General features: G+C 36.5%; 1 protein-coding gene across 4 annotated transcripts in view; it reads right to left on the bottom strand.

Annotated features, from left to right (window-relative positions):
• Positions 1–25,101, bottom strand: part of RNF111 (ring finger protein 111) — a 57,397-nt gene that overhangs the window by 9,974 nt on the left and 22,322 nt on the right. For all 4 annotated transcript variants that reach the window (XM_042803752.1, XM_042803751.1, XM_032990247.2 and 1 more), the window contains exons 3-10: positions 14,686–14,812; positions 13,225–13,388; positions 10,465–10,662; positions 9,262–9,581; positions 8,134–8,389; positions 7,015–7,372; positions 3,923–4,048; positions 3,025–3,151 (exon numbers count right to left, since the gene is read on the bottom strand). In XM_042803752.1, coding sequence (XP_042659686.1) covers positions 3,025–3,151; positions 3,923–4,048; positions 7,015–7,372; positions 8,134–8,389; positions 9,262–9,581; positions 10,465–10,662; positions 13,225–13,388; positions 14,686–14,812 — 1,676 coding nt within the window. The remainder of the gene's footprint in view (positions 1–3,024; positions 3,152–3,922; positions 4,049–7,014; positions 7,373–8,133; positions 8,390–9,261; positions 9,582–10,464; positions 10,663–13,224; positions 13,389–14,685; positions 14,813–25,101) is intronic.

Here is a 25,101-nt window from a genome sequence, read left to right as displayed (position 1 = left end):
TGTTAAATCAAGGATGAAAGCAGCCTCATCCTTGTCTACGTAGATATGAAGGAAGCTCTTTTTAACTGCTTTTAATCTAGGATTCTGCCTGAAACAACATCCAAACAGGTGTAAGTTTCTTCAAACAAGGTAATAGAAAAGGAGATTTTGCTTCCGCCACAGTCTATTTGGACTGTTGAAGCTGCTGAACACTAATTATCTCCCCCAACGTATCTTTACCATTTTTTATCTCTGGGGATTAAAACTGCAGTCTACATTCCAGCACCGACTAGATGAAGATTAGGTTATGTGCATCCAGTTAAAATCTGAAATTGATATATTAGAGTACTATCATCATTAAAGCCCAAATAATCCATTATGCCCTTTACGGTCTGGCAGTAGTTTGAAGGGATTTTAGTACTCTAGAACAGACAGAAAAAATGCATACTGCGTACTGGGCAGCATGCTATTTCAGAAAGTGGATGCAACACAAATGAATTTTTCAGTTGAGCTACTGCATGATTTACTTTAAAAGACTGCTCCCCCACCCCCCTCCAAAGAAAAAAAAGAATGGAGAACATCAACAACTGATGACATCTGCATCAAGAATACAACTAACGAGCCCTGTAAATTGCTATGCAGTACTCTCCATACTTAAAGATGAAAACACCCCTCAAAACATTAACCACTTAGCAGAGCGACTGTAATGACAGTTCAGCCCCTCCTCCCCTGCCCTTAATTCCTAAAGTTACAATGAAAAAACTCAGGTGACCGCTGCAATTAGTCTGTTGCTCTTTAATAAAAACTAAAATGGAAATTTTAATATCCAGTTAAGTTTGTTAGATGAAAAATTTCAGCAGCTACTCGATTTACATTCAAAGTCAGTTTTACTGACAGATCTGCTGTACTCTCGCATACATGCAAATGAAGAAAACTTTGGCTTTCGTTATTTTCATAAAAGGGGTAGAGTCATCAAAAGGCATTTGTAATGCTTTGAACTCATTGTATATATAACTTCTAGCAGTGCTCTAACCTACCCTTATGTTCCTCTAGTGTGTGTAATCTGAACACACCTCAAATTAGTCAAACTCAGAATCCTTCAAAGCCATAACACTTGATCTGATCACAGCAAGATTCAAAACAGATCCTAAACATTTGAGGAAGTACTGTTAACAGCAGTCTATACACTGTAAAACATTCTGTCAGTACAGTGTGTACAAAAACTCAAAACACAAAACAACTTCAATTCCACCTAATCCACAGATTAAGGAATTGCTGTTATGAGGATTAAATACCTCTACACAAATACATGCACAAATTTCTGTAGAGTTAAAGAACCTTATTTCATCTGACACTGTCATGGATTAGTAACAGCAGTTACCAAGCAGAAGGGCAAGACTCCCTAAAGTATTTAATCACACATTCAGGAAATACTTCTGAAGATTTTCTATCACAGTCTTCTTCCGTCCCACTGCTAAAAAGAAGATAAACAGTGGGGTCTCAACTACTTGCTTGTGTAACATTTTAGTTGTAGGAATACCCCTATGAAAGTTAAAATACAGTTAAAAGTTTCTCATCACACTGTAACGTAAGTATCAGCTGAACTCTGAAGTTTCTAGAAGCTTTGCAGCAATAATGGAAATAAATCCCATCATTGATTTACTAGCCCTGATAGAAAATGAGATAAAATAGGCATACGTTGAACTTGCTGCCTCCCAATGCAATTGCAGTTCCCTGAACTATTAGGAGGGCCCTTTCTCTGAGAATGTAAAAGCAACTGATGTTACCTCTGACAGTACAACACATGAAATAAATGTAAGAGGGGCAAGCCATTTTTCACCCAGTTGAAAAAATAGACACCTAACTGAAGAAGATTGTAGAAAGCCTTAATTTGAATAGATGTTGCCCAGGAGATAAGGTTATGCAGTAAGAATCTTGTTGACTACACTAAAATTCTATGGACTGCTCTAGAAAGTCTGTGGTAAGTATGCAATCTGTGCATCGATGAATTACCAACCCTGATATACCAGGGAAGTATTTAAGGATTATTATCATGTTTGTTAGTTAAGTAGCAAGGAAGAAGCAATGTAGGACCAGACTATGAAGAGACAGCTACTACAGTACTGGTTATAAATTTGCAGTTCAATCCCTAAATACCAATTCTGGATACTAACAGAGGAATTTTGGATGAACAAGATTTACAGGTTGATTTTTAATTACGGTGTTATCATTCATTTACAGATGAGCCCACAATTTTGATTAGATTATCTAGCTTTATGAAAGTTAAATAATACCGGTTAGCCACATGGAATACCACATAGAAACACTAAACATAACTCAGTTAAACTAAATTTGTGTCTCAATGAATTTCCATTAAACAACATTAAGAATATTTTAAATAATCCTACAAACATTATTTCAAAAATAATACTCTTTTCCTTGGTTTTCTACTGTAGATTAAAAACATTATGTGTAACAAGGGACTAATTTACCCTCACACTTCCTGTTGCTTATAGCAGTTCATGCTACAACATTATATACTTTGTCACACAGAATTAAGTTGACAAACACCAAATATTATTTGAGAACAACAAAATCTCTGGATGGAATTCTAGCTGTGCTGTATACACACCTTAAAAATAAAGCATCAGTGCTAATCCTCATGCACTGTGTGGAAAGTTGATATGTTTAACAATCCAAAACTCATTAAAGAAGAATCTGAACTTTAAAAATCAGATGCAGAGGGTCAATGCGTTGCAATGCAAGTGACAATTTAATTGAAATATGTTTCATTTTACAAGAGCCGAAGTTAGAAATGTTAGTGTCCTATACTGTTTTCCCTTACTAGGCATAAGCCTGTTCTAACTCCGTATGTGGGAGACACACAGAAAACACTGGAGTATTTTCTTCTTCAGTTGAACCACTAACTTTTGCAACAACGTATACATGTCCAATTAAATGCAGTAAACCTTAAAGTAACTTTTCTGACAAACAAAATAATTACAATGACCAGCGATCATCATTTTTCATAGGCTATCGCCTTACCATTAGAGGAAGAGCCCCTATTTGCAAGTGATGAAGTCGAGGAGGTGCATGGTAGTGGGCCAAGTGAGGATGCAAGGGCCCTGGCGGGTAAGTAGCTGCAGTCACACCAGCTTCAATTCCCAGTTCCCTGTCACATGAATGAAAGTAGCATTACAGTAAAGGTACATCTTGACTCCAGCAGTTCCACTGCTTTGGAAAGCATACCATACAGCACAGCTACCCATAACACTTTTACATAAGAATTTTTTAAAAACTTATTTACACTTTGCTAAAGAATCATCTTAATCCTACCATAACTAGAAGCTGTTTTTAAATCAGCTGTGAAGATTTAGTATGATAAATCAAGAGACAACTCCACATTTATTGTGCCCAGGAGTATTACCAGTGTGGAGCCTTCTCTGTAGCTCATGCTGTGGGGAACAGCAGCTGTCACACATATGCACCTCTTTGCAATGGCCAAAGTATCTTTTTTTAGAAATATATATATTACTTAAATGTAACCTTCATGAGTGGACCTAACGCAATTTTAAATAAATTCAGACAAAGAAGAGAGATAATCAATTAGTTTGTAATTCAAATCCAAACCTCTATTTTACAAAGAACATAAGAATAGTCTTCAGCAATGTTTTACTTGTCTATTTTAAAACAATTATTGAAATAACTACTTAGACTAATTATTTCCATTTTAAAAGCAATGGATATAAATTCCTAGAAATATATTTAAGATACTGAGTACTCAACCCAGTATTTCAAAGCCATATCAACATCTACAGATATTAAACTACAGGTGCATGCAGCACTTTTTAAAATCACAGCCAGAATTATCAGCACTGTGATCAGCACATTATGGTCTTTCGTCCTGAGTTCCAAAGAACTAAAACAGTATCCAATTACTAACCAGGCAGATCTCTCTGGAGCTTGTCGAGGATGAGAAGACATTGTCTGAGGCACATGAATGTGATGCCCATGACCATAATTGGGATGCATTCTGTGAGGATGTGGAGGAGGCCGCTCATGAGCACGTCTAAACAACATAAAACAGCAATAGTTAACTACTTGTTGTCACATACTTGTTAGTATCAAGAAAGCAATATCCATAATCAAAACATTACAAACTGAATTGCTGCAATGCATTTAAAAAAACTTCCCATACAGTATTATAATTTCAACTTATAACTAAAGTTAGAAACTAATTGTAATATAGATTTCATATTCAAAGACAAAGACAGCTTCAGCTACTGTGATCTGCCCTTCACTTGGTAGACATGACTACAGAAGGACTGACAAAGTGTTTAATCCTAGCCTCAAACTGCAGGCAGCAAAGCAAAGGCCACATGACAGTCATGTTGAGATTCAGAATTCACAGCTATGCTGCAGTTTATTTCTAGTAAAATTATACCAGCAGAAGTAATTAGGGGAAACTTAGTACAGTAATCAGAGGATATTTTCCTTGAAACATGTTTGTGTCATAGCTCAAGTAATAAGAGCACACAGGTTTTTTCCATGTCAGCTGGTACAGAACAACTACGTTTTTGGAAAAAATCTTGAAAAAAACCTGCTGGCTGACTTCTATTACTTTATCACTTCCCAGCTACAGAATGAAATGGATTGGTATTTTTATTTCCATTGCTTTCACTGCAGAAAGTACTTATTTTTTTTATTCAACCTAGAAACTTGGATTTTGTCAAAAGTAGTACACTGTCTTCAGATTCAATACCATCATAAATGACCTGACAAATCAGACTAGACATTTTCTAAAGTTACATGTCTAGAGAAGTAAAAAGTTACTTAACGCCACACTATTCTAATTACTATAAATTGACACTTCTCCAGAGAAATCTGCCAAGCTTGTATAAATTATGTTAGAAATATTAGCTTTCTGCAATGGTACAGACCAACATGGGAACAGACCTATCAGCTGTACCTACTCCTTGTCTCACCTCCCTTCAGTTTATCAAATAACTATGGGAAAAAATCTAGAACAACATTTTAATAAAAAAAAACATAGCAAAACAACTTTCATAGTTCCATAAAAACTGAAAGTGAGAGGCCCACTTTTCCTAAAATGAGTCTTAAAAGAAACACATTTGGAATGATTTCTGCAAATGTGTAACTCCTAGGCAGTCTATCCCACAGTCTTACTAAAAGGCAGGTGATCAGATTTAAAATAAGTAGAAATCCGTATGTTATACAAATGCAGTGTACCCTTTCACACATTTTGTAGTCAATTCCAAGACCCTAAAGAAGTTACAGCTGTTGTATCCATACCGAAGACATGACAGTGAGAAGAGGACTCTAACCATTATCCACTTCCAATCCTGAAAAAGTCCTATATCATTAGACAGAAGGTATACAAGCTAGACTATCCCATATGCTATTTCTAGAAATGAAAGATGAAACAACATTTAAGAACATTGTGAGATGCTGGGACACAGAAGCGAAGGACCCACAAGTGTTCTGGCAGTCTCAGTATGTGTATTAAATAACAGAGTAAATATACACAAGTTTCTAGTTGTCATAGTATAATCTGATTTATATGAGCTTTGGCCAACAAACACACCTACAATATTGATTTTGCATGTAATTTGTATGAGGGGAAAAGGACCAAGGGCAGAACAATTTCATAAGATTACAAACCAAAACTATAGAGGAGACACCTCACTGAGGAAGAAACTGATGCTGTCTGACCTGAGGTTGGTGACTTCAGAGAGAATGTCAAGGAAGAACTTATTATCCACATCTGACTACACTTTCTATACAAAGAAAATTCACTAGGCTAAGAAATGCCAGTATTCACATTTCCAATCCCCAAACTACCAGAAAGTTTCCAGAACTGATAAGATAACTACCACTATCATTTTTCCTTAAAATGCTATCTTGCTGTCTCACATTCAATGGCTTGAAAGTTCCAAAATTCATTTCTGGGTATGACTGCATAATCATAGGCATACATAAGCAGCAGGCCTGTACGTTTAGGCTAGGGTGTTTAAAGGTTATGGAATTTGCATAGCAATGATTACAAAAAAATGGGTGTAGGTTCAGACAGACCAAACTTTAAAGGACTGAGAAAGCAGAGTTGTATTTGACTTTCCTGGGGATGGGGGAGCAGGGGGGAAAGTCAGCCATGTGCCACTAGTGTAAGCAGTTACTGCCTATGGATATTTTTATTAATTACTTGTAAACTGCCTTAAGAGTTGCAGTTCAAACAAAGTTTTGTTTAAACATTAACTTCTAAATCAGTTCTAGGTTAGTTACCAGTAGAATTTGCGTAACAAAGTTAGGATCAACAACCCAAGAGCTCATTCTTGTAATTATCTTGGATATTTACAAGCATTACCTCTAGAATGAAAATAATTTCAGTTACTTTGTGATTGAATACCAAGCCAGTACTGACTTGATTTTTGCTGATACTGGTGTCATGAACTTAGTTTAGCAACAACAGCAGCATCTCAAACAGTATCATGAAAACTACATCTCAACATTGGTCTCATTCTTGTACAGATATTATTCAGTCTCTTCCCTCTCTTCTAAAAACATAAAGGCACAGTCTCTTACAATAAACTTTTCATTCTATTTTAAAGCATTAGTTAGATAAAAAGAATCTTAACAGCATCCAAGCAGCAAAACATACTGTCAAGGAACACATTTGAAAGGAGCTTAGGATGTACTTTCTAGGCTGCCCAGCTTGAGAAGGAATTCCTTCCTGTTATCTGGAGGATGAATAATGGGCAAGAGAAACGTAAACATCCCTTCTCTTCCATGCCCCATTTGTGCCTTACCTGGAGATACTATTGAGAGATGTAATGGAACAGATTCAGTGTTAATGATCACGCAACTGTGACGGTATGTAAAGATACTTCTTACCATGGTTTAATACTAACAGTACCTAACCATGCAATTAACAGTTTGAGATTCACATGCAACATTTTACAAACCTGAGGGAAATGAATTATATGTTTAGATATTGTTCTGAGTACATTTGTGACATACGTTGGGTGTTGCATCATTCTTCTTCTCTGGACCTCCATCCTCTGGATCACTTCATGAGGATGTAGCCTCTGTGCTGGAGGTGCTGTTGCAGGGATGTGATGGGATATAGGCTGGTGTGTTGCAGGAAGATGCTGTGGTATTGGAGCAGCTGCATTGGCTAAAGGATGAGTTGGTGGTGGAGGTGGAGGTGGAACAGGATGAGAAGATGCATGAGAGGAAATTGAAGGATGGAAGGGATGCACTGGATGAGGGATAACATAATCTACTTGAGGTGGAGGTTGCGGCTGTGGAGGAGGATTTCCATGAGAGTGAGGACATGCAGAAGCTTGGTGGTGAAGAGGTCTGGTCAAAGAAGCATCTGCAATGAAAACATCATGTGCTTTTAATTGGGTCATAGCAGGTTTTGACTATTTATTTTAAAAATTATTTTCACACAGGTGCTTCAGTATTATTACACCAGTGTAAACAGTGGCAACATGGGAATATGTGTTTATGCAATTTTAAAATAAAGTGATACCAGCAATATACACAACAAAACTCCCACACTTTCTGCAGCCAAAAGTATTCCACTTGCCAATGTCAGTAAAAAGAAGAAAAAGTTTTTAAAAAATAATGAGTGATGCATGCTGAAAAAGGTATATATGGTGAGCAAATTTACTTCAAGTTTGTCATTTCATTTCTTAAAAATTCAATTCCCCCCAACAAGACTACTATTCTGTAGACACAATAGATTCCAAAAAAAGAAGTCACAGTCAAACAAATGAGTTGATTCTGAGCTTGCTCAAGCAGAAGTTATTGTGGGGATGGGACAGACCAAGGAAAAAGAAATAAAAAGGCATTGGTAAAATACAAAGGAGATGAAAAATATTTTCATAGTAAATACAGATTTTGAAGTTTGAATGTTATTTCTCAAAAGAGAGTATTTTAACTTCACCTTGATCCTGTTCAAATCCTCTACACAGGTTGAACTGTTTAAATACATTTCTTAATATGTGTTTTGCTAGGCCAGTTCTAAGATCAAAGCAAGAAGACAGCAAGACTTTTTATATGTTGTCAGGGAAGCTGTTGGCTTGTTTGTTTGGTTCCCCCACCAGGTACCCAGTACTTATCAGTACTTACAAGGAGAATGCATATAATGCCGACAGGAAGAGAGCGATGCCTGAGGAGGAGGTTGGGGCTGTGGCTGCGCAACCATACTTGATCCATATCCGTCTATCGTTATCGACTGGCTTGAGCCAGCACCAGCCTGATGCCCATAAATTGCAGTTCGAGATGAAGAACCAGGACAGCAGGGGTCAAAAGCAGATGTCCCATGAAAAGCACCGCTTCCATGACTTCTTATACCACTGCTGCTTAAGTCTACTGGCAATGCCTGCTGCGTAAACAAACCATCTTTTTTCAAGCAATTTTTCAGACATTGAAAACAAAGTCACCCTCAAACATCATGTGATAAAAAATAAAAATAAATACTATCACAAGAAACTGGGATCCAAATTTTTAAGTTTTAAGACTCAACTCTTGAGCATTCTTTAGATACGGTTAACATTCCTTATTCCTAAATTCTTGACTCTGGTGAGAGAGACTGAATTCATTACACCAGATTGTGTTAAAAAACCCCCAAATCCTATGATGGATAAATCAGTGAGTACATGGGAGCTACATGCATTGAAATATTTAGAGGCAAACAGCAATCCTTAGCGTTTTCAGTTTTATCTAATGTATTGCACTTAAAACAGAAACCAGACTGATAGTTCTGCATGTTGTAAATTAAGTTTGCACAGTATTGTTCTGACTAACAGTATTGTTTTAGACCTGTGATTTTAGTTACTTAAAAAGTCTTAAAAAACAGTGCTTTTAGAAGAGCAAGTCTTTTATACCCTTTATAAACAGAACATTAGACTTCACTTTTTCTTCCCTTAAAGCAGCTCAGTTATTTGCATTGCAAGACTGCTATGATCAGCAGAGTATATTTCAAGGTATTTATGTTTGGTTTGTTCAAACAGCCACTGTCATCTCACAGTCATCAAGAGGATGTCAGCTGTCAATGACTACTTGATGGATTATGACTTTCTGTAAATTTTCAATTTTTTTGTGTCCATATATTATAGCTCAAATTTTCCTTTTAGTTTCTTTCTAGAATGCCTGATACAGAACAAGAGAATAATCTACAATTCAGCATCCTATTCTATTCTCTCACATCTGTAAAAACTTTAAATTGCAAGGGAGAGTCACAAGAATTAAACATGCCTGGTCATGGTAACTGGTGCCAGAACTGCTGCTTGCTCCACAAGGTGCGGGCACTGGAGGAGGCCTTTCAACAGGGCAGCTGGAGTCACTGAACGAAGGAGATATTGGAACAGCAGGGTGAGGGTTGTGGTGGTGGTGGTGGTGATGTTGAAAGTGGTGGCCATGCTGCTGAAAGCAGCTTGTGTGCGGGTGCCCCAATGCATGATGAGTCTGTGAAGGTCCTCCACAGGGAGAATGCTGAGGGCAGCATGATGGTAACCTTGGCATGGCTGGAGGGCCAGTTTCCAGTGTTGTATTAGATGCAGTTCTTCTTATATCATCTTGAAGATAAAGAAAGTTAATATTGAAGTAGAAAGGAATTAGCAAAGCTGATCACCATAGAGCAGACTCTTAAAAAGAAAAAAAAATATCATACTTCATGATTAAATAATTGACAAATTGAAAACCAGATCTAGAGTAAACCAAAACAAACTGGATACAAAAAAGATGATGTAGTTATGTCTGCCAAGTGAATCAAAACTGAATGGTTCAGGTGAATGTACTCATAGGAACCAATAGAGGATGTGAACTGACACTTGCCTTATTTCAATAATTTAAGACATGTTATCAGTAGGGAAAGGAGGAAAGATTGTCCCTGGCGTTAGTGTGCAGAGACCTCAAATTCTTGTGCAACTGCGGTCACCTCAGGTTTTTTGTACCTGCCCTGACAAAGACAGGGGCAGAGTACCCATGTTTCAGAGATGTTATAAGTGCTACCTGTATACACAACTCTCTTATAGGACAGGATCTATATAGATCTGTATAAACGTACTTCCAGTGAAGTAATCTACACGGTGACATTCAAGATACATCCTTCACTTCCTTATAACACACCTTAAAAAACCCGCCCCCGTAACACACTGAAATGAAGACTTAATTCCATGTGAACTACATTCTACATCCTCAAAAAGCAAGGATGTGGTTCATTAGGTATAACCAAATCATTTCAACAGGCAAAAGCAGAAGGCTCCAGCACGACTTCCTTCATCTTTGGGGAGAAATCAATGAACCGTCCTTTTCAGATTACTGTTCTCTCGACTTACTACTGTTATGTTCAGTGCTAAACGTTGACGTCATTTAATCTAAAGAATGCCGATTAACTTCCTCTACTTCCTTTATACTAGGAGGCAACACAACAGTTTAGAAAGCTCTCTCAGTCTGTACCTCCAGCTGAAGTACCAGCAGTACCGCCACTGGGAAGACTAGAAGTCGTCTCTGGTGCTGCAGAGGGCTGGCTGCTGGAGACGTTCGGAGCTGCATCAGAGGCCTGCTCTGAGGTAGACGTACTAGAACTGTTACTGGAAGCAGAACTCACAACCTGTGGCTCCACTCTAGCTGACGTGGTTGGCACAACTGTCGGCTCTAGAAAAATAAAAAAGCTTTCATGTTCTTTAAGCTTTAAAAGCAGCCGGGTTTTTTTATTGCTGTCGCTCAGTTTTAATTATTTTACAAGAAATTCTCGATTCTGGTCTTGCCAGATGATAAGGAATTCAGAACACAAAAGCCTGACAGTTACAAAATATGAAAGTTAATTCTGTTTCACTCATGTGGAAAAAAAAAATTTTAATTTTCTTATTTTTTAATCAACTCAATTTTTAAAATTAATAGAAAAAACAATTCCCAACCAAGTCTGACATATCAAGTTTTATTTACTCAGTAAAATACTATTAGAAAGAAGTTAAATTACTTCAGTACTTTATGATGAAAACACTTGCTGAAATCTTTCATAAATTCACAGGCAAACTACATTATGATTAAGTATTACCCTTACCATTTCTTTAATGCCTACAAAGTGCAGAAAAACTTTTAGATAACTCACCAAGAACAGCATAACAACAGCTAAACTAACAGTACTTCAGTCATTCTAGATATATAGTGCTAAAGGCTATAGCAAGGTAAACTTGATTTCTAATCTCAATACACATTAAAAGCATATCCATTAAATCAATATTTTAGATTTCTGTTAAAAGTACAAACATGTTTATTTTGCATATCGTAAAGGTAATAATTGGCAATATATTTCATTGGATCCAGGGAAATACACCGAACACTTGATAAATTTAGGTCTCTACTACACAATTGTAAACAGGTTCAAATTTAAAAAGATACTTGGTGGCATAATTCAGATTTAGTTTTTAAAAAGTCTGCCTTTGACTAAGTTTGAAATTTCTCTCTAATTACTGACAAAGCAATGCCCTGACTAGGAATATGAAATACCATCAAAGGGAATATAGTCAGAAACAGCTCAGGTTTTTTTTGTAAAAGTGTCTCTCTTACACAAAGTCTCAAAATAAAACATGACTAGTTTTGAAGACTTCTCTTTGTATCTAGTAAGTATACCAGCAACTGAGCGAGCAAGGGAATAAACATATCTTCCTTCGTGCAAGTCTTCCAACTTATCACATTAAAAAAACATGACCCGATAACTACATTTAAATTCCTTTGGATTTCAATGTGACATTCCAATATACTAATTTTATTTAAAGGAAAACATTTTGGGATAAATGTATTAACATTTAAATTTAGGAACAAAACAGCAAATATATTGGACACTTATAGCCTAACATCGATATGCGACCACACAGTGTTCAAGACTGGATTTCAACACACTTCACAGACCAGGAAGATCGATGGAGATGACATCCTTATGCTCATGGAAGTAGCTAGCAAAGTTTTAAAATCAGTATTTCTCAAGACATCCATAAAGTTATGATAAACTGCGTAGCTGCCTTGTAATAGTGTTAATTCAGAATTTTTATCATTTTACACTAGTTCATGTATGAAATTTGATGCCTAAACTGAAAAATAGTATCCCTGAAATCCTGGAAGACTCATCTTAGAAAGGTATTTCCTCGGGGGGGGGGGGGGGGGGGGGGGGGGGGGAAGGAAGAAACATCTAGTCTTAAATATATACATTATAGAAGTAAAAGTTCAATCAGTAATAATATTTTTAAAAATAATTTGGTCCCTGAATTTCAGACTAAATTCTGTAATTTGAGTTTAAAGAGTAAATTAAAGCAATAGATGCCTATTCCCTTCAATGATAGAGTTGTTGGGATATTTTACAGTAAATCCGTAAAGAAAAGAATCTATAAATTAAATCATCCCCTTCCTTAAAAACCACTAAACAACCAAAACCAATTCCAAACCCTTTCAAATCTCCATCCCACCCCCAAAATCAAGACAACTTTAAGAATAAGATATTACAGGATACTTGCTTGCGATGCACTCGAGATGGAATCACAACAGAACAAAACTTCTGTTAAACATTAGAAGTAACATCCACCCAAGAAACTCCCCAAACCAACAACATAAAAATAAACCTGCGAAAATGTACATGAGCTTTAGTTTTTCCTTCTCTCAAGTTCTGATAAAATCTGGAAGTTATTCTTATGATTTTCAGCAGGCATAGACTTATTCAGTGACAGTAAGTTTTAATGTTAGGAAGCAATGAAAGGTTACTGCTTTGAAAACCTAATATAATTCACTAGTTTGGAGTTGGGGTTTTTTTGTTATGCTTTTTCTTTTTTTAAAATTATTTTTACTCCAAGGCCTGAAAGAATAGTAACTATTACAAAGCATAGGCAGCACTAGATTTTTGCTTTAACAGTGTTGTATTGAAGTAAATACATATTTTTAAAGTAGTAGTTCCAACCTGTTCTGTAATTTCTGCCTGGTGAGTACACACCCAAGTCGGTTTTGGAAGAAAAATTTGATTTAGTACACCCACTGGGAGTGGCTAAACTTAATTTTAAAAGGAAGGCTACAAGAAGATTTTCTGACAGGCTTGGAAATCAGTTTGTTTAGAATTGAAACTTTTTCATAGAATAGTATGTTATAACTGATGCAATTCACTCCACTCCCTTTACATTGATCATCCTACTTCTGAAAAAGGAAGAGATTTCTCAGACCAATGCAACTTACCATCTTCATCCACTGTAAGGTCTACTACTTCCGCTGCATTCTGTCTCAGTGGCTGTATGACTGTGGAAATTCTACTGCGGTTCCGCTGCTCTTGAGGTCGTGCAGCATGAGAACTAGAGCTTTGTCCCCAGTGTGATCTGGTGTGTCCAAGTGTTGAACGAGACCTTAAAAAAGGCAACACCTTAAGTATTGACCTAAATATTGTCATTATTAAATCTTTCTCCTCACTGTTTGAGAAGCTATTTGAAGTAATTTTATTATTATTTTTATAAAGCATTTTGATATGTTGAAATAGCCTACCACTCCACATTTACTAGATGTATACTTACAAACATTACTGCAGCCTTTACCAGGTAATATAATAGCAAATACCCAACAGAGTTTAAAGGTCTTTAAACCATGTTCCTATGAAATACATACAGGTAACTCGTAAAAAATTCACTGTGAAACCCTACAACTGCAGACAGGCAGCAATTATATCGGATGTTATATTTTAACTTTGTTAATAATAAATGAAGAGTCTCCAAATCGTATACTACTCCTATGCAGTCTGAAACAGCTGATCTATGAACGATGACAGAACTGTAAAGACAATAAAAATCTGTAAACATTAAATTCTTTCGCATGTTAACTTGTGACAGAATATTTTCAGAGGATAATTTCTATAATTTAAATTTCAAAAATGACCTAAAAGTGCAAAATCTCTGGACTTTTGTCTCTTGAATATTATCTCCCTCCCTCTCCTCTAAGAGCAAACACTAGCAAAAGCACTATCTGATGACAAACACATGGAATGTTTTCATAATTTACTGCCTACTGTTCCTCTGTCATTATTTTATAAAAAATGGATAGTCATTCTTCATATTCTACAATTTTGTCTTCATGTTCACAAATATGAAAACATACACAACAGGCAGGGATCTCCAACAGTCCCATGCACATGACAATTTCAAGTTTCCTTCTTCAAGGAACTCCACTTCAATAGATTCTGCAAAATCTGACAAATATGGAACAAAACTTCCAGGGAGGTATGGAAGTACAGGAAAGCATACACAGTAGCAGCTTCAAAAGAGTAGGACGCTTTCCTGAGAAATGCTCAACTAATCCCTAGAGTGCCAACTCAGCCTAACCTTGCTCTCTCTAGGATCTCCCTGTACAGCTTTGCTTCCCCAAAATCCCACCCAAACACACTAACTACAACTGCCTCAATGATTCCCAAATAGTTGAATTGTTGAGCTTTGGCAAAACTGTGGTTTGGGTTTTTTGCTTTAGTTCTTTGTTTGTTTTTTTTTGTTTGTTTGTTTTAGTTGGTTGTGGGGTTTTTTTTCATCAAAAATACGTATGATGCATCCTGCTTAGAATTTCTTATGACATTACCTTACGGGCTTTTAATGATACAAAGCTTGTAACAAACCTGGAATCAAGTAAAATTGTACTAATACAAAGACATGGAAGTCTCACCGGTAGCTTTCACCAACTGTGACAATCTCCACTTCACTATCTGTTGAGGTAACATTTATTTCTTCATTAGCAGTAACCTGGGGAGTGGAAGATGCTTCAATCACCACAACATCTTCATCAATACTTCCTGATGAAAGAAAAAGGAAGAAGAAAGTTCATATACTTCTATCTCAGGAACTGTCATTATAAGACACTATTTGTTTCTTAAACTTAAAATGCACGTAGGTAGAGAATTTCATGTTGTATGTCAAAACTTCAGATGCAACTGTCAAATATGTAACCTAATTATTAAAGGTAGCAATTCTGCTGCAAGCTTACATTCTACTGTGTATTGGAAGCAATTACAGTGAATTTCATTAGTTATAACAGCAACAAAACTCAGTCATTTAATATAAAAACAAAATAATGTTCAAAGTAGCAAAGCAGTGGTGGTTTGTTATCATTAATAGACTTATTTTTTTTTAAAAAATCAGACATTACAGGTATTAAAGTCTCGAGGCTAAACAGTAGCAACAGGAGAAAAATGATGCATCAAACATATATTACCTATTTCTACAACAAAACGAAGACCACAAATCTACTGATGCTTACAAATGTCTTTACATCTACACTTTCAGTGGCATTCATGATCATATACTAGACAGAGGAAGTTAAAATGAAACTGTTAATGGTAAAAAACAAGAACCAAAACCCCACAAAATCAATTTAGAGATGCGTTTTGATAGGAAACAATTTCCACTTGAGGAAGAATGATTAAAGTTTCTGCCTAATACCCAGACACATGGAAACACTCCTCTACAGCTATAATACTGACAGTGACAAGTTTGAGTTTGAGCTATCTAGAATACGTAAAATTGAGCTATGGATTATTCACTATAGTAATACCACTGAGCACAAGAGAACTTAATAAATAAATGAGCTAGATAGCATAGAAGTAGCAAATTTCTTCAAGAAAAGTGCTGCAAGAATTTGGTCTCATTCAAGTCAGTACTTATATCCTTTATGGATTGATTGTTCTCAGCTGCTCTACCGAATGATAAAGCAGGACAGATTATTTCCCCTGCACCAAGTATCAACACTTCTGTATTTTGAAAAAACAGGTTGCATTACTTATCTTACACTGGCCTTTGGTTTTGGTCATACTTATCCCAGACAGAACAGTGATTGAAGATGGAAAGAGTGATGCTTTCAAACACTGGTATTCACCACATTCTCACGATTGGAATTAATATGACAAAATTAATTCTCAGAACTTGCATGGAAAATTTGGAAAAAAATGAAAATGTTGCAGTGTCTAAAACACAAGTCACATGCTAAAATTGAAAATACATAGAGGACAATTACTCAAAGTGAAAGAAAGGCAGCTGAAGTCATAATCACATTGAGAAGAATGTAAATATTCTTCTGACATCTGGCAAATCATGGGCAAATAAGCAACAGATTCCTTACACAAAACTATTTTAGCTGCTTCTCAGACAAAACCAGCTAGACAAGCAGCTGGTGAAAGGTCAGTTAGGAAAAAAAAATAACAACTATTTTCCCCCCATCTCCGTGCTTCTAAACATGCACTTCTGGGAATTACAGTAAGTTTGAGAGCACTTCTGGGAGTCCACAAGTCCTCAGGCTTAATATTTATCGAAATTTATGACAGTTGCAAAAGCAGGAAGATTTAGGATTAAGTATGATCTCATTACTTCTGAAAATACAGCACCTTCTTGAGGACAAAATCAGATGCCACAAAATTCCAGTGTGCATCTCTACCAAAACTCTGACAAGTTTATCTCATGAATAACAAAGGGAATTCTCAGCTGAGTATCTACACAATTCAGATACTCACATTTGTCATGGTTTGAGGGTTCATTTTACTTAATCCTTTTTTAAGCAAATCTTTAGTCAAGATGGGATTTTACAGACAACACATGACAGACTGTAGAAACCATCAGGACTGTTACTAGATGAACAGGTTTTATGACTTCCAAAATAATAAAGAAAATCTTTATGAAAACAATCAAAGTCGCTATAATTAGGATATAGCATAGACATAGTTCAACCATATGCTATTTTCTAGTGCTTATGCTTTCTAATAGCACCCTCCTAAGTCAAAAGCACAGTGTGATTGGGTTTTTATTCCATGAAGTGTTGTCCTATACAAGCGGCCAATAATACACACTTTATTCAAAATGAAGTAGAAAAACAACTCCTCTAAGGAGGAAAGGCAATTAGTAAGATTATAGTGCTAAGAAAAAAATATGAATGTAAGTTATGATCATACATAACTTTCAAATAAAAAGAGCTTTCAAATAAATACTATTAGAAGTACACCAAAGGGAAAAGTACAAATATGTGAACTTTGCTTATTTTAAGAACACTGCAGTTGTTTGGAGAACAGTATATACAGATTAGACAACTGGCCAGTACAAACTGGTTTCATTACATTTATCTGAATAGTAAGTCAGCTGAAAAACAAAACTTCAGTAACATAAGCAACACTAAAGTAATGCTCATATTCCTCCTCAAGTAGTTCTTCCATAGTCAGACACTAGCCATAGAGCTGGCAGCGCTAAGTGGCATGAAAACCCAATCTTTCATTGTGAACAGGATTTACTGTTTCTTCTTTGCCTCCCTCTTCATCCATTACTACGAGGAAGATAATTCAGTTTTTGAAACGTCACAAACAAAACCACACCACTCTATTCTAATTTAGACATGCTCTTACAAAAGCAGAGCAAAGGATAGTGTTAAAACAAAGAAAAGTCTCTGAATCTCACAAAATGAGGTATCGGGGGACAGCCTCCTTGACAGGCTGACAGGAACACAAGGTGTCTGCAGCACATGAGCAGCAAGACAGCTATCAAGTAAAGCACCCTGAAACTTCAGCAAGGCCATATATACAAGGCATTTACCCCAGCATTAGAGCATTTAATTTACAAGGCAATTAAGAATTGAAACTGTATTGATACTGAAGTCCTAGTGAAATGGAAGATGTCTTTTTGAATGTTCTGTAGTACCAAGGCTGGGTGGGATGGGGGGATTTCACTGCCAAATGCACTTAGAACTCAAGTCTGCTGGTTTGAACTACTCCAAGCCTAATCCTAGCAAAGACATGGTATTTTGCAGTTCCACATAATGTAACTTTTCAGATTAAGTTAGCATCTGAAGGTGAATTTTACTAGTATGCCAGTCAGAGTAGTTCAAGATGGTTGACTTGAATTTTAATAGTGTACAACCCTATAAAGCAGAAGGAAGCTTTCTTTAATGAGATGACTGACATGCAGAAATAAAACAAGTGGATTTTCAGAGGTTTTTCCATTTTGTTTCTAAAAACCTTTGCTTAGGAGAATTTTGAGGCACTTGCATGCCTCAAATATTTACCACAGATGTAACTCTTAGGAGCTATCTAGTGAATGCAAGGCTACACATTAGCAGTAAACAGATGAACATATCTTTAAGGTGTCTTCATGGGAACATACTTGGTATATATATATACCTGTAAGGTAAACTTCTTAGGAAGGGCATAAAACCATCAGTTTGATATTTTAGTAAATACCAGTTCTAATGTATGCACAATTTACAAAACACACCAACAGTCAAGGAAAAAAAAAAAAAAAAACAAAAAAACAAAAAAAAAAACAACACACAACAAACCAAACAGAAATCCAAATCCAGAAAAATACCAGATGACAAAATAGTTGCACAACTTTCCCAGTATTACTTTTTACCATATGGTCCACTACACGTAATGTTTCATATAGTCTATCATGACAAGGTATACTTCATTTATTTGCTTTGATGCACGTACCAGTCATCTTGTGTCTGGAATGAACTTCAAGCAAATTTTATGTTACTTAAAGTATAAATATGAATACCTTACTCATCAATATATCATCTGAATGATTGACCCTGTAAGAGAACAACAAAATCTGTATAATGAGCATGTTACTATACTAATCCTGTATTCCTTGAAGGTGGACTCTCTTCAAGAAGAGTCACTGGACTGTTGGCAGCAATATAGTTATGCAGATCTGAGAGGTATTTTGTACTACTTTCAGCATAATACCTATGGCTATAAAATAAACAGAAAATTATCCTCCTGCAGGTATACACTACTTCCCTCTGTCATCTCCTGAAAAACTAAACGAAGCAAGCAAATTATACTGTAGTTGTTTGTGACTGAATTTGCCTTTGGGCTACCACTGAAATATTCATTCTACATTTTAAATGAGCTGGTTGAAAACAAAACTTCTACTGAAAATTACAGCAATAATTTTAATAGTTTCCACTGAATTCTGGTTGTTGTTTTGTTCGGTTTTCTTTTTTTTTTTTTTCCCCTACTCACATCCATGAATAATATTTTACAGTGCCTGAAAAATACAAAATTTCAGTTTGCAAATTTTGCATATTCCAACAATTCAGACGCATCAACAGCAGTTAGTAATTAGGCTTTGTATATGACTAATAATCAGTAACTTCTTTACAAAAGCTTTTTCCCTCTCTTTTAAAAGCCTGTTTTATGATAGAAACTTTCTGCTCAGCCAACCTAGAGGAAGTGATAAACTACGTTGTCTTGAATTCAAATCTGAACATGCTCAAAATGATAGTCATCCCTTAAAAAACAAAATAATCCCTCCTCCAGGCTCTACATCAAAGACAGTAAATTTGTCAGATTAAAGCACTTTATTAAGCAGAACATAACTTTAAAAATAACGTAATGTCATGTAGTCCAATATTTAGATCAGTAAATGAAGATATCTTTTCCCCAGGAAGTTGCAAGATTATTTCAGAACTATAACTGCTAGGTGCTGTTAATAGACCACATGCAGTTCTGGGAAGCAAGTTTTACCATCAAACACTTTAATAATCCAGAAGTTACAAGCAAGAGACTAAGATTTGCACAGTATAATGTGTATAATATATACAACTATACTGTCTGTATAATATATATAGTCATATTATTACTTAACTCTGTACGATCATGGCATAACTCAGAGAGTAATCAATCATCATCAACATAAGTACCGCACCAAGGATACAAATAACACTGCTATAACATTCAAATTTATGTTTGGCTGATTGTTGTCCTTCCTGGAAGGTATTTTACATCTATTTTGCAATTAACATGGGATTTAACTAGTTTAACTATTACATGTAAGATACTGAAGGAGTTTTACAACACACAATTTCAAATAATACAGTCTGACCAAGCCATAAGAAAAAACAGAAGAGATTTACAATAAGCAGTCAAGTTCTAATGACAGAGACGACTGACTTATTCTGAGTTCCAAGTTTTCACTGGATCAGACCAAGGGCTCGCTGAGGCCCATGTTCTCTGCCAGCTGCAGCAGTCAGAGTAGAAAATCCAGGCTACAATCTTTAACTGAAACCTGTCACACTAGCCAGGATCCACAAGAATGTTACAGATGTCAGAGAGCATTTTCTTGTCTATTCATCATTCATGGACATCTGTCAGTATGTCTAAACCCTTTTTGAACTTGCTGGTATTATGTGCCTCTACAGTACCTTGTGCTGTAGAGTTCAAGATAATTATCTAGACAGTAATTCAGCTTGAAATGGATAAAATAGTAACATTCTATTAGTGGTTAATGAGTATTCCCTTCAACTTTCAAACTTTCTGAACTAGGCGTGACTGGTACCCCCTGCTCCTGAGCCCTGGTAATACAGTTAGCATAACTAACACCATTTTTGCAGGCAAGCAGCCATTCTCTGTGACCGAGTGGGTCACATTCATTCCCTTTTCCCTTGCCTAGGCTCTGAAGGTCCTGTGAACCAAGCAGACAAACAAAACCGATTTCTTCTTCCCCTCCTGATCAGCCACAAGGTTCCTGGGTGCCAGGATGATTACTCCCTTCCTTGCTGGCCTTGAAGGTCCCAGGCACTTGGCCAACCAGGTGGTGTTGATGACCCCATCACAGAACAGGGAAGCATAACAGCACACAGAGCACTGTCTATAAAATCAAGTAGTTATAAATCCTAAGTGGGAACCTGGACCAGAACTGCTGAGACTCTTGGGTGGCCAGGGATACCCCCACCATCACCTGCTTCCTCCAAGGACTGAGTGAGTGACTTATCTTTTATATTATTTTCGAGTCAAGATTATGGTTGTTATAGTGATACAGCAAAGCACATATTAAGATTTGACCTGATCTGCAGGGGGTCCTGGTGATCAGAAAAAAGTTAAATTGCATTATAAATTCTGTATTATGCTACCTATAGGTTGTACTGTATTGATTCTGCCTGTAGAAATCCTGTGCCATTCTGGTCATAAAATCTGTGCTATGCTAATCATAATATCCCGCTAAGAAAAAAAAGCTTTAAAATTGTAACTACAATTTTCTGCCACGGATCTCTAAAAGAACCTGCCTGTCCCCTTAGTGTTAGGTGACACTATGTTAGAAGACAACAGTTCTTCTGTACCCAAGACTTATTTGGAATATACTTTCCAATAGCTGTGTATGATGGGAGAAATTTTCAGAAACAAATTTCTTAAGAGTCTGCACCCTGGTGGAAAAGACAGTCAACAACCAGAATTATGGGGATCTTGTCCAACTGTGAGCCATGCTAATACAGGCTAATCCAAAACTCTTCTCACTGTTCTGAACCAAGCATATAAGTCTTGGTTCTGTAAGCAATGCTACAGCAAGCCACTTCTAGACCTAGCATCTTTTCAGCACAGAAAACTGCAGCAGCTACAGGGAAGTGCTGAAGAGCATTCCATGCTAACCTTTATTACTGTAGCTATTTAAAGCTCCAATTCACAGCAGATAGATACAGCAACAACGGTTAATGTCAACTGTTCAAAGTCAGGTGCTTCTTTCCTCACCACCTCCCAGTTCTCCATCCCCTCTCTAGTAAGAGGCACAGTAGAAAGGATATGTATTCACTTCCTTGTCCACTAATGCTATTGATATAAAAGCTCTGAATTATAAGCTGCATCAGTTACTGTGAAAAAAGGAGTGCATGCTGTAGTTCTATGAGGGATTAAGTAACTGGAAAATAATCAACTCCAACAACAGGCAGCTCATTTCCACTTAAAACTTGTTTATCTTGAATCTGTTAAAATAATCTGAACATGAAGTGGTATATATTTAACATTTTTACCAGCCTCTGGCTTTTAAAATATCCGATGTCTATATTCAACATTTTTGGGAGACAGACAAGTAGAGGACAGTAGTGAATAAACTCAGTCTTATCATTCTAAGCAGCTCTGAACAAAAACTGGAGCAGCTTCTCGTTGGCATTAGATTCTAAGGAAAATGGCAAGGCCTGTCTAGCACTTGGTGCGCAAAAATTTAAAGTAACACGTCAGACCCTAAAGAAATTTTAAGTGTTATTAGGTGAACAATTTATGACAATGCAAAATTCTACCCAGCTTTTTTGTATAACAACAACTTCCCCTTTCCCAGGGCTCAATTTTACTGCCAAATCAGAGTATGTGAAGCTAAAAACTTGTTCCAACTTTACCTTCTGCTAGATTTCTCTCCACAGATTGGCTGTCTCCAAATGGCACCCCCAGCCCTTTAAATACAAGCCAAAAATCAAATACCTGTACAAGCATATAAAAAAATCTGCATTACAATATTACAGAGATCCAGTTACAGTAAAAGTTGAAGTTTTGACACCTTTGGCAAGGAAAGTCAAAAGAGGTTTATCTCTACAGGTATGTATACAGGTCATCCAAAGGTTAGAGAAAAGTTTCTGAGCTACCGAAACAAAACACAGAATCAAAACTAGTGTTTCACAGCAAAAATGTTGCTGCTTACAGTCATTTTAACTGTAATCCCAGTATTTCAGTTAAAACCAACTGATCAATATTCCTTCAACTGTATCTGTATTGTTAAACTATACACAGCTGACTTTACACTGTCCTTATGCTCCCAACTCTCCCCCATCTCCTGAATGAGCTCCATCTGGTCATTCCACATTTAATGAGAACAATTGCCTTTTATGACAAACAGTTGGTAAATCAACATAATCTATTCCCAGGTGTCAGGATTTCATACTTGTTCAATACTCTCCCACTCCCAAAGCACAAAGATCTACCAGAAGAATAGCTGAAGCCCTGATAGAAAAGGAAGAAAACCCCCATATAGTGTTGTTTGGGGTTTTTTTTGGTAAATGTTTTATTAAAAACAAACAAACAAAACAACAAACAAATGAAGCCCCCCCATCTCCATTCATATAATTTTCCAAAAAAAGCCAAGTTAGTTTTATCAACTACAAGAGTTAACATACTAAACACTTATTTAGTTAAAAAGATCTGTTACTTTCATTTCTTGCAATAATCAGTAAGAAGCATTTTCCAGAACAGTATACACTAATTAAATTTACTAGTTCTTTAAATGCACTGTATGTTTAGATGAACATATGTGCTGCTTTTGGCTGAGACTGAGTTAATTTTCTTCACAGTAGCTAGTATGGGGCTATGTTTTGGATTTGTGCTGGAAACAGTGTTGATAACACAGGAATGTTTAGTTAGTGCCCAGCAGTGCTTACACAGAGTCAAGGCCTTTTCTGCATCTCAGCCCTCCCCACCAGCGAGTGGGCTGGGGGTGCACAGGAGGCTGGGAGGGGACACAGCCGGGACAGCTGACCCCCACTGGCCCAAGGGATGTTCCAGACCATGGTGCCGGCACGATCAGCACGTAAAGCTGGGGAAGGAGGTGGAAGGGGGGGATGCTTGGGGTGATGGCATTTGTCTTCTCAAGTCACCATTAAGTGTGATGGAGCCCGGCTGTCCTGGAGATGGCTGAGCACCTGCCTGCCTGCCTATAGGAAGGGGTCAATGAATTCCTTGCACACTAGGATTTTTCTTTACCTGTTAAACTGTCTTTATCTCAACCTACAGGTTTTGTCACTTTTCCAATTCTCCTCCTCATCCCCGTGAGGCTGTGTGGTGCTTAGTTGCCAGCTGGGGTTAAACCAGGACAACATCAACACTCAAAGCAAAGAAATACTTTGTGACATATTCTTAATACAAATTGCTATTAAGTAGGCTACAAGACTAATCACACCACTTTGATGCCTGCTTACTAAAAATTCAGTTATTACCATATGTTTTTAAACTTTATTTTCTTTTCTGCATATTATTATTCTCTTCTTTCCTTAAGTCTATCCTCTAGCCTTTTACATACATGCTGCAGGCCTCATATTCTTAGCAGTTCTTTGTCCTTCAGTATATTCTGTAATTTCAGCAGATGCATACATAACCTTCACGTGCCAATCTAGAGCAAAAAAATTCGTCCCTAACATTAACAGGCTAGTGTAGCATTACTAGCAATACAACCCTTTCCTCATACAGAAATACCATCATGCTTGCTCATTATACAGAGAGGTTGCATATCTATTTTTCCAGCTGGCCCCATTTCTGTCCCAATTAACTCAGTAACGAGGAATGCCTTATATAACAGCAGAAAACTACAGAAAGTGTTAATCACACTTTTATCTTACTAAAAATAAGACACTTCTATACAGGAAGTCAGCTCAACTTCCCATTTTATCTGTAATGTAAGTAAAATGCTCAAAACTCGTCCCATCAATACATATTTTCACTCGAAAAACCCCCACAGTATTAACATACTCTAGGCCAGAATTACTTCTCAGCTCACTGCAAGTGTTAGTCCTGAAGTACAGCCACCATAACACACATTCTTTAAAGCATACCTTATTTTTCATTCATGAGAATAAACATAATTTCATAAATTAAATTTGCTTTTCAAGTAGTATAAAAATTAAACCATTGGACAATGCACTTTTCCACATAACTAGATGAAACTAACCACAAGTTCCAGTCTTCCTACCATCATAATAATACCACACTGAATCACTGAATTATCGGAAGTTACCTAGCAGCTTGAATATTCACTGATCATTACATCAGTTTTTAAGGAGAGATGTCTCCAAAAAGATCCTTCTGAAATGCCTATGGAAAGCTTCATTATAGAAATACTTCTATATAGTTCTGTGAAGTTCTACACTTCAAGGGAAATAAAAGCCCAGAAGTGGTATTAATTGAATTTGTGAAAAAAGGCTGTAGGTTTTAACAGTTCAAGTAGATAAAAAAAAACAAACAAACAAAAATAAAACAAACTGAAAATTCTCTCTTTAAATACATTTATCATGGTCAGAAATAGGTGGTTGCCTAGAAGCCATAACCTACATTTTCACAAGTGTACCATTTTCACCATTGCATGGTGCTCTGTGGGGAAAGAGAGTTAATGGTCCTACATCATTTTATAGTTACATGAAACTCCATCCTCTCTGAAAATGAGAAAAAATTATTAACTTAGAAACAAAACTGTTAACACAGTAATTTCCCAAATTGTTTTTTAATATGAATGTATGTATATCCCCACAAAATTATTTACAAATTATACCCTTCAATATACTTCAACGTGTATG

The sequence above is a fragment of the Tyto alba genome, unplaced genomic scaffold, assembly GCF_018691265.1.
Source record: "Tyto alba isolate M040663 unplaced genomic scaffold, T.alba_DEE_v4.0 Super-Scaffold_41, whole genome shotgun sequence".
Taxonomy (NCBI): domain Eukaryota; kingdom Metazoa; phylum Chordata; class Aves; order Strigiformes; family Tytonidae; genus Tyto; species Tyto alba.
The sequence above is the reverse complement of the archived record's forward strand: the minus strand, read 5'-3'. Positions and strand labels throughout refer to the sequence as shown.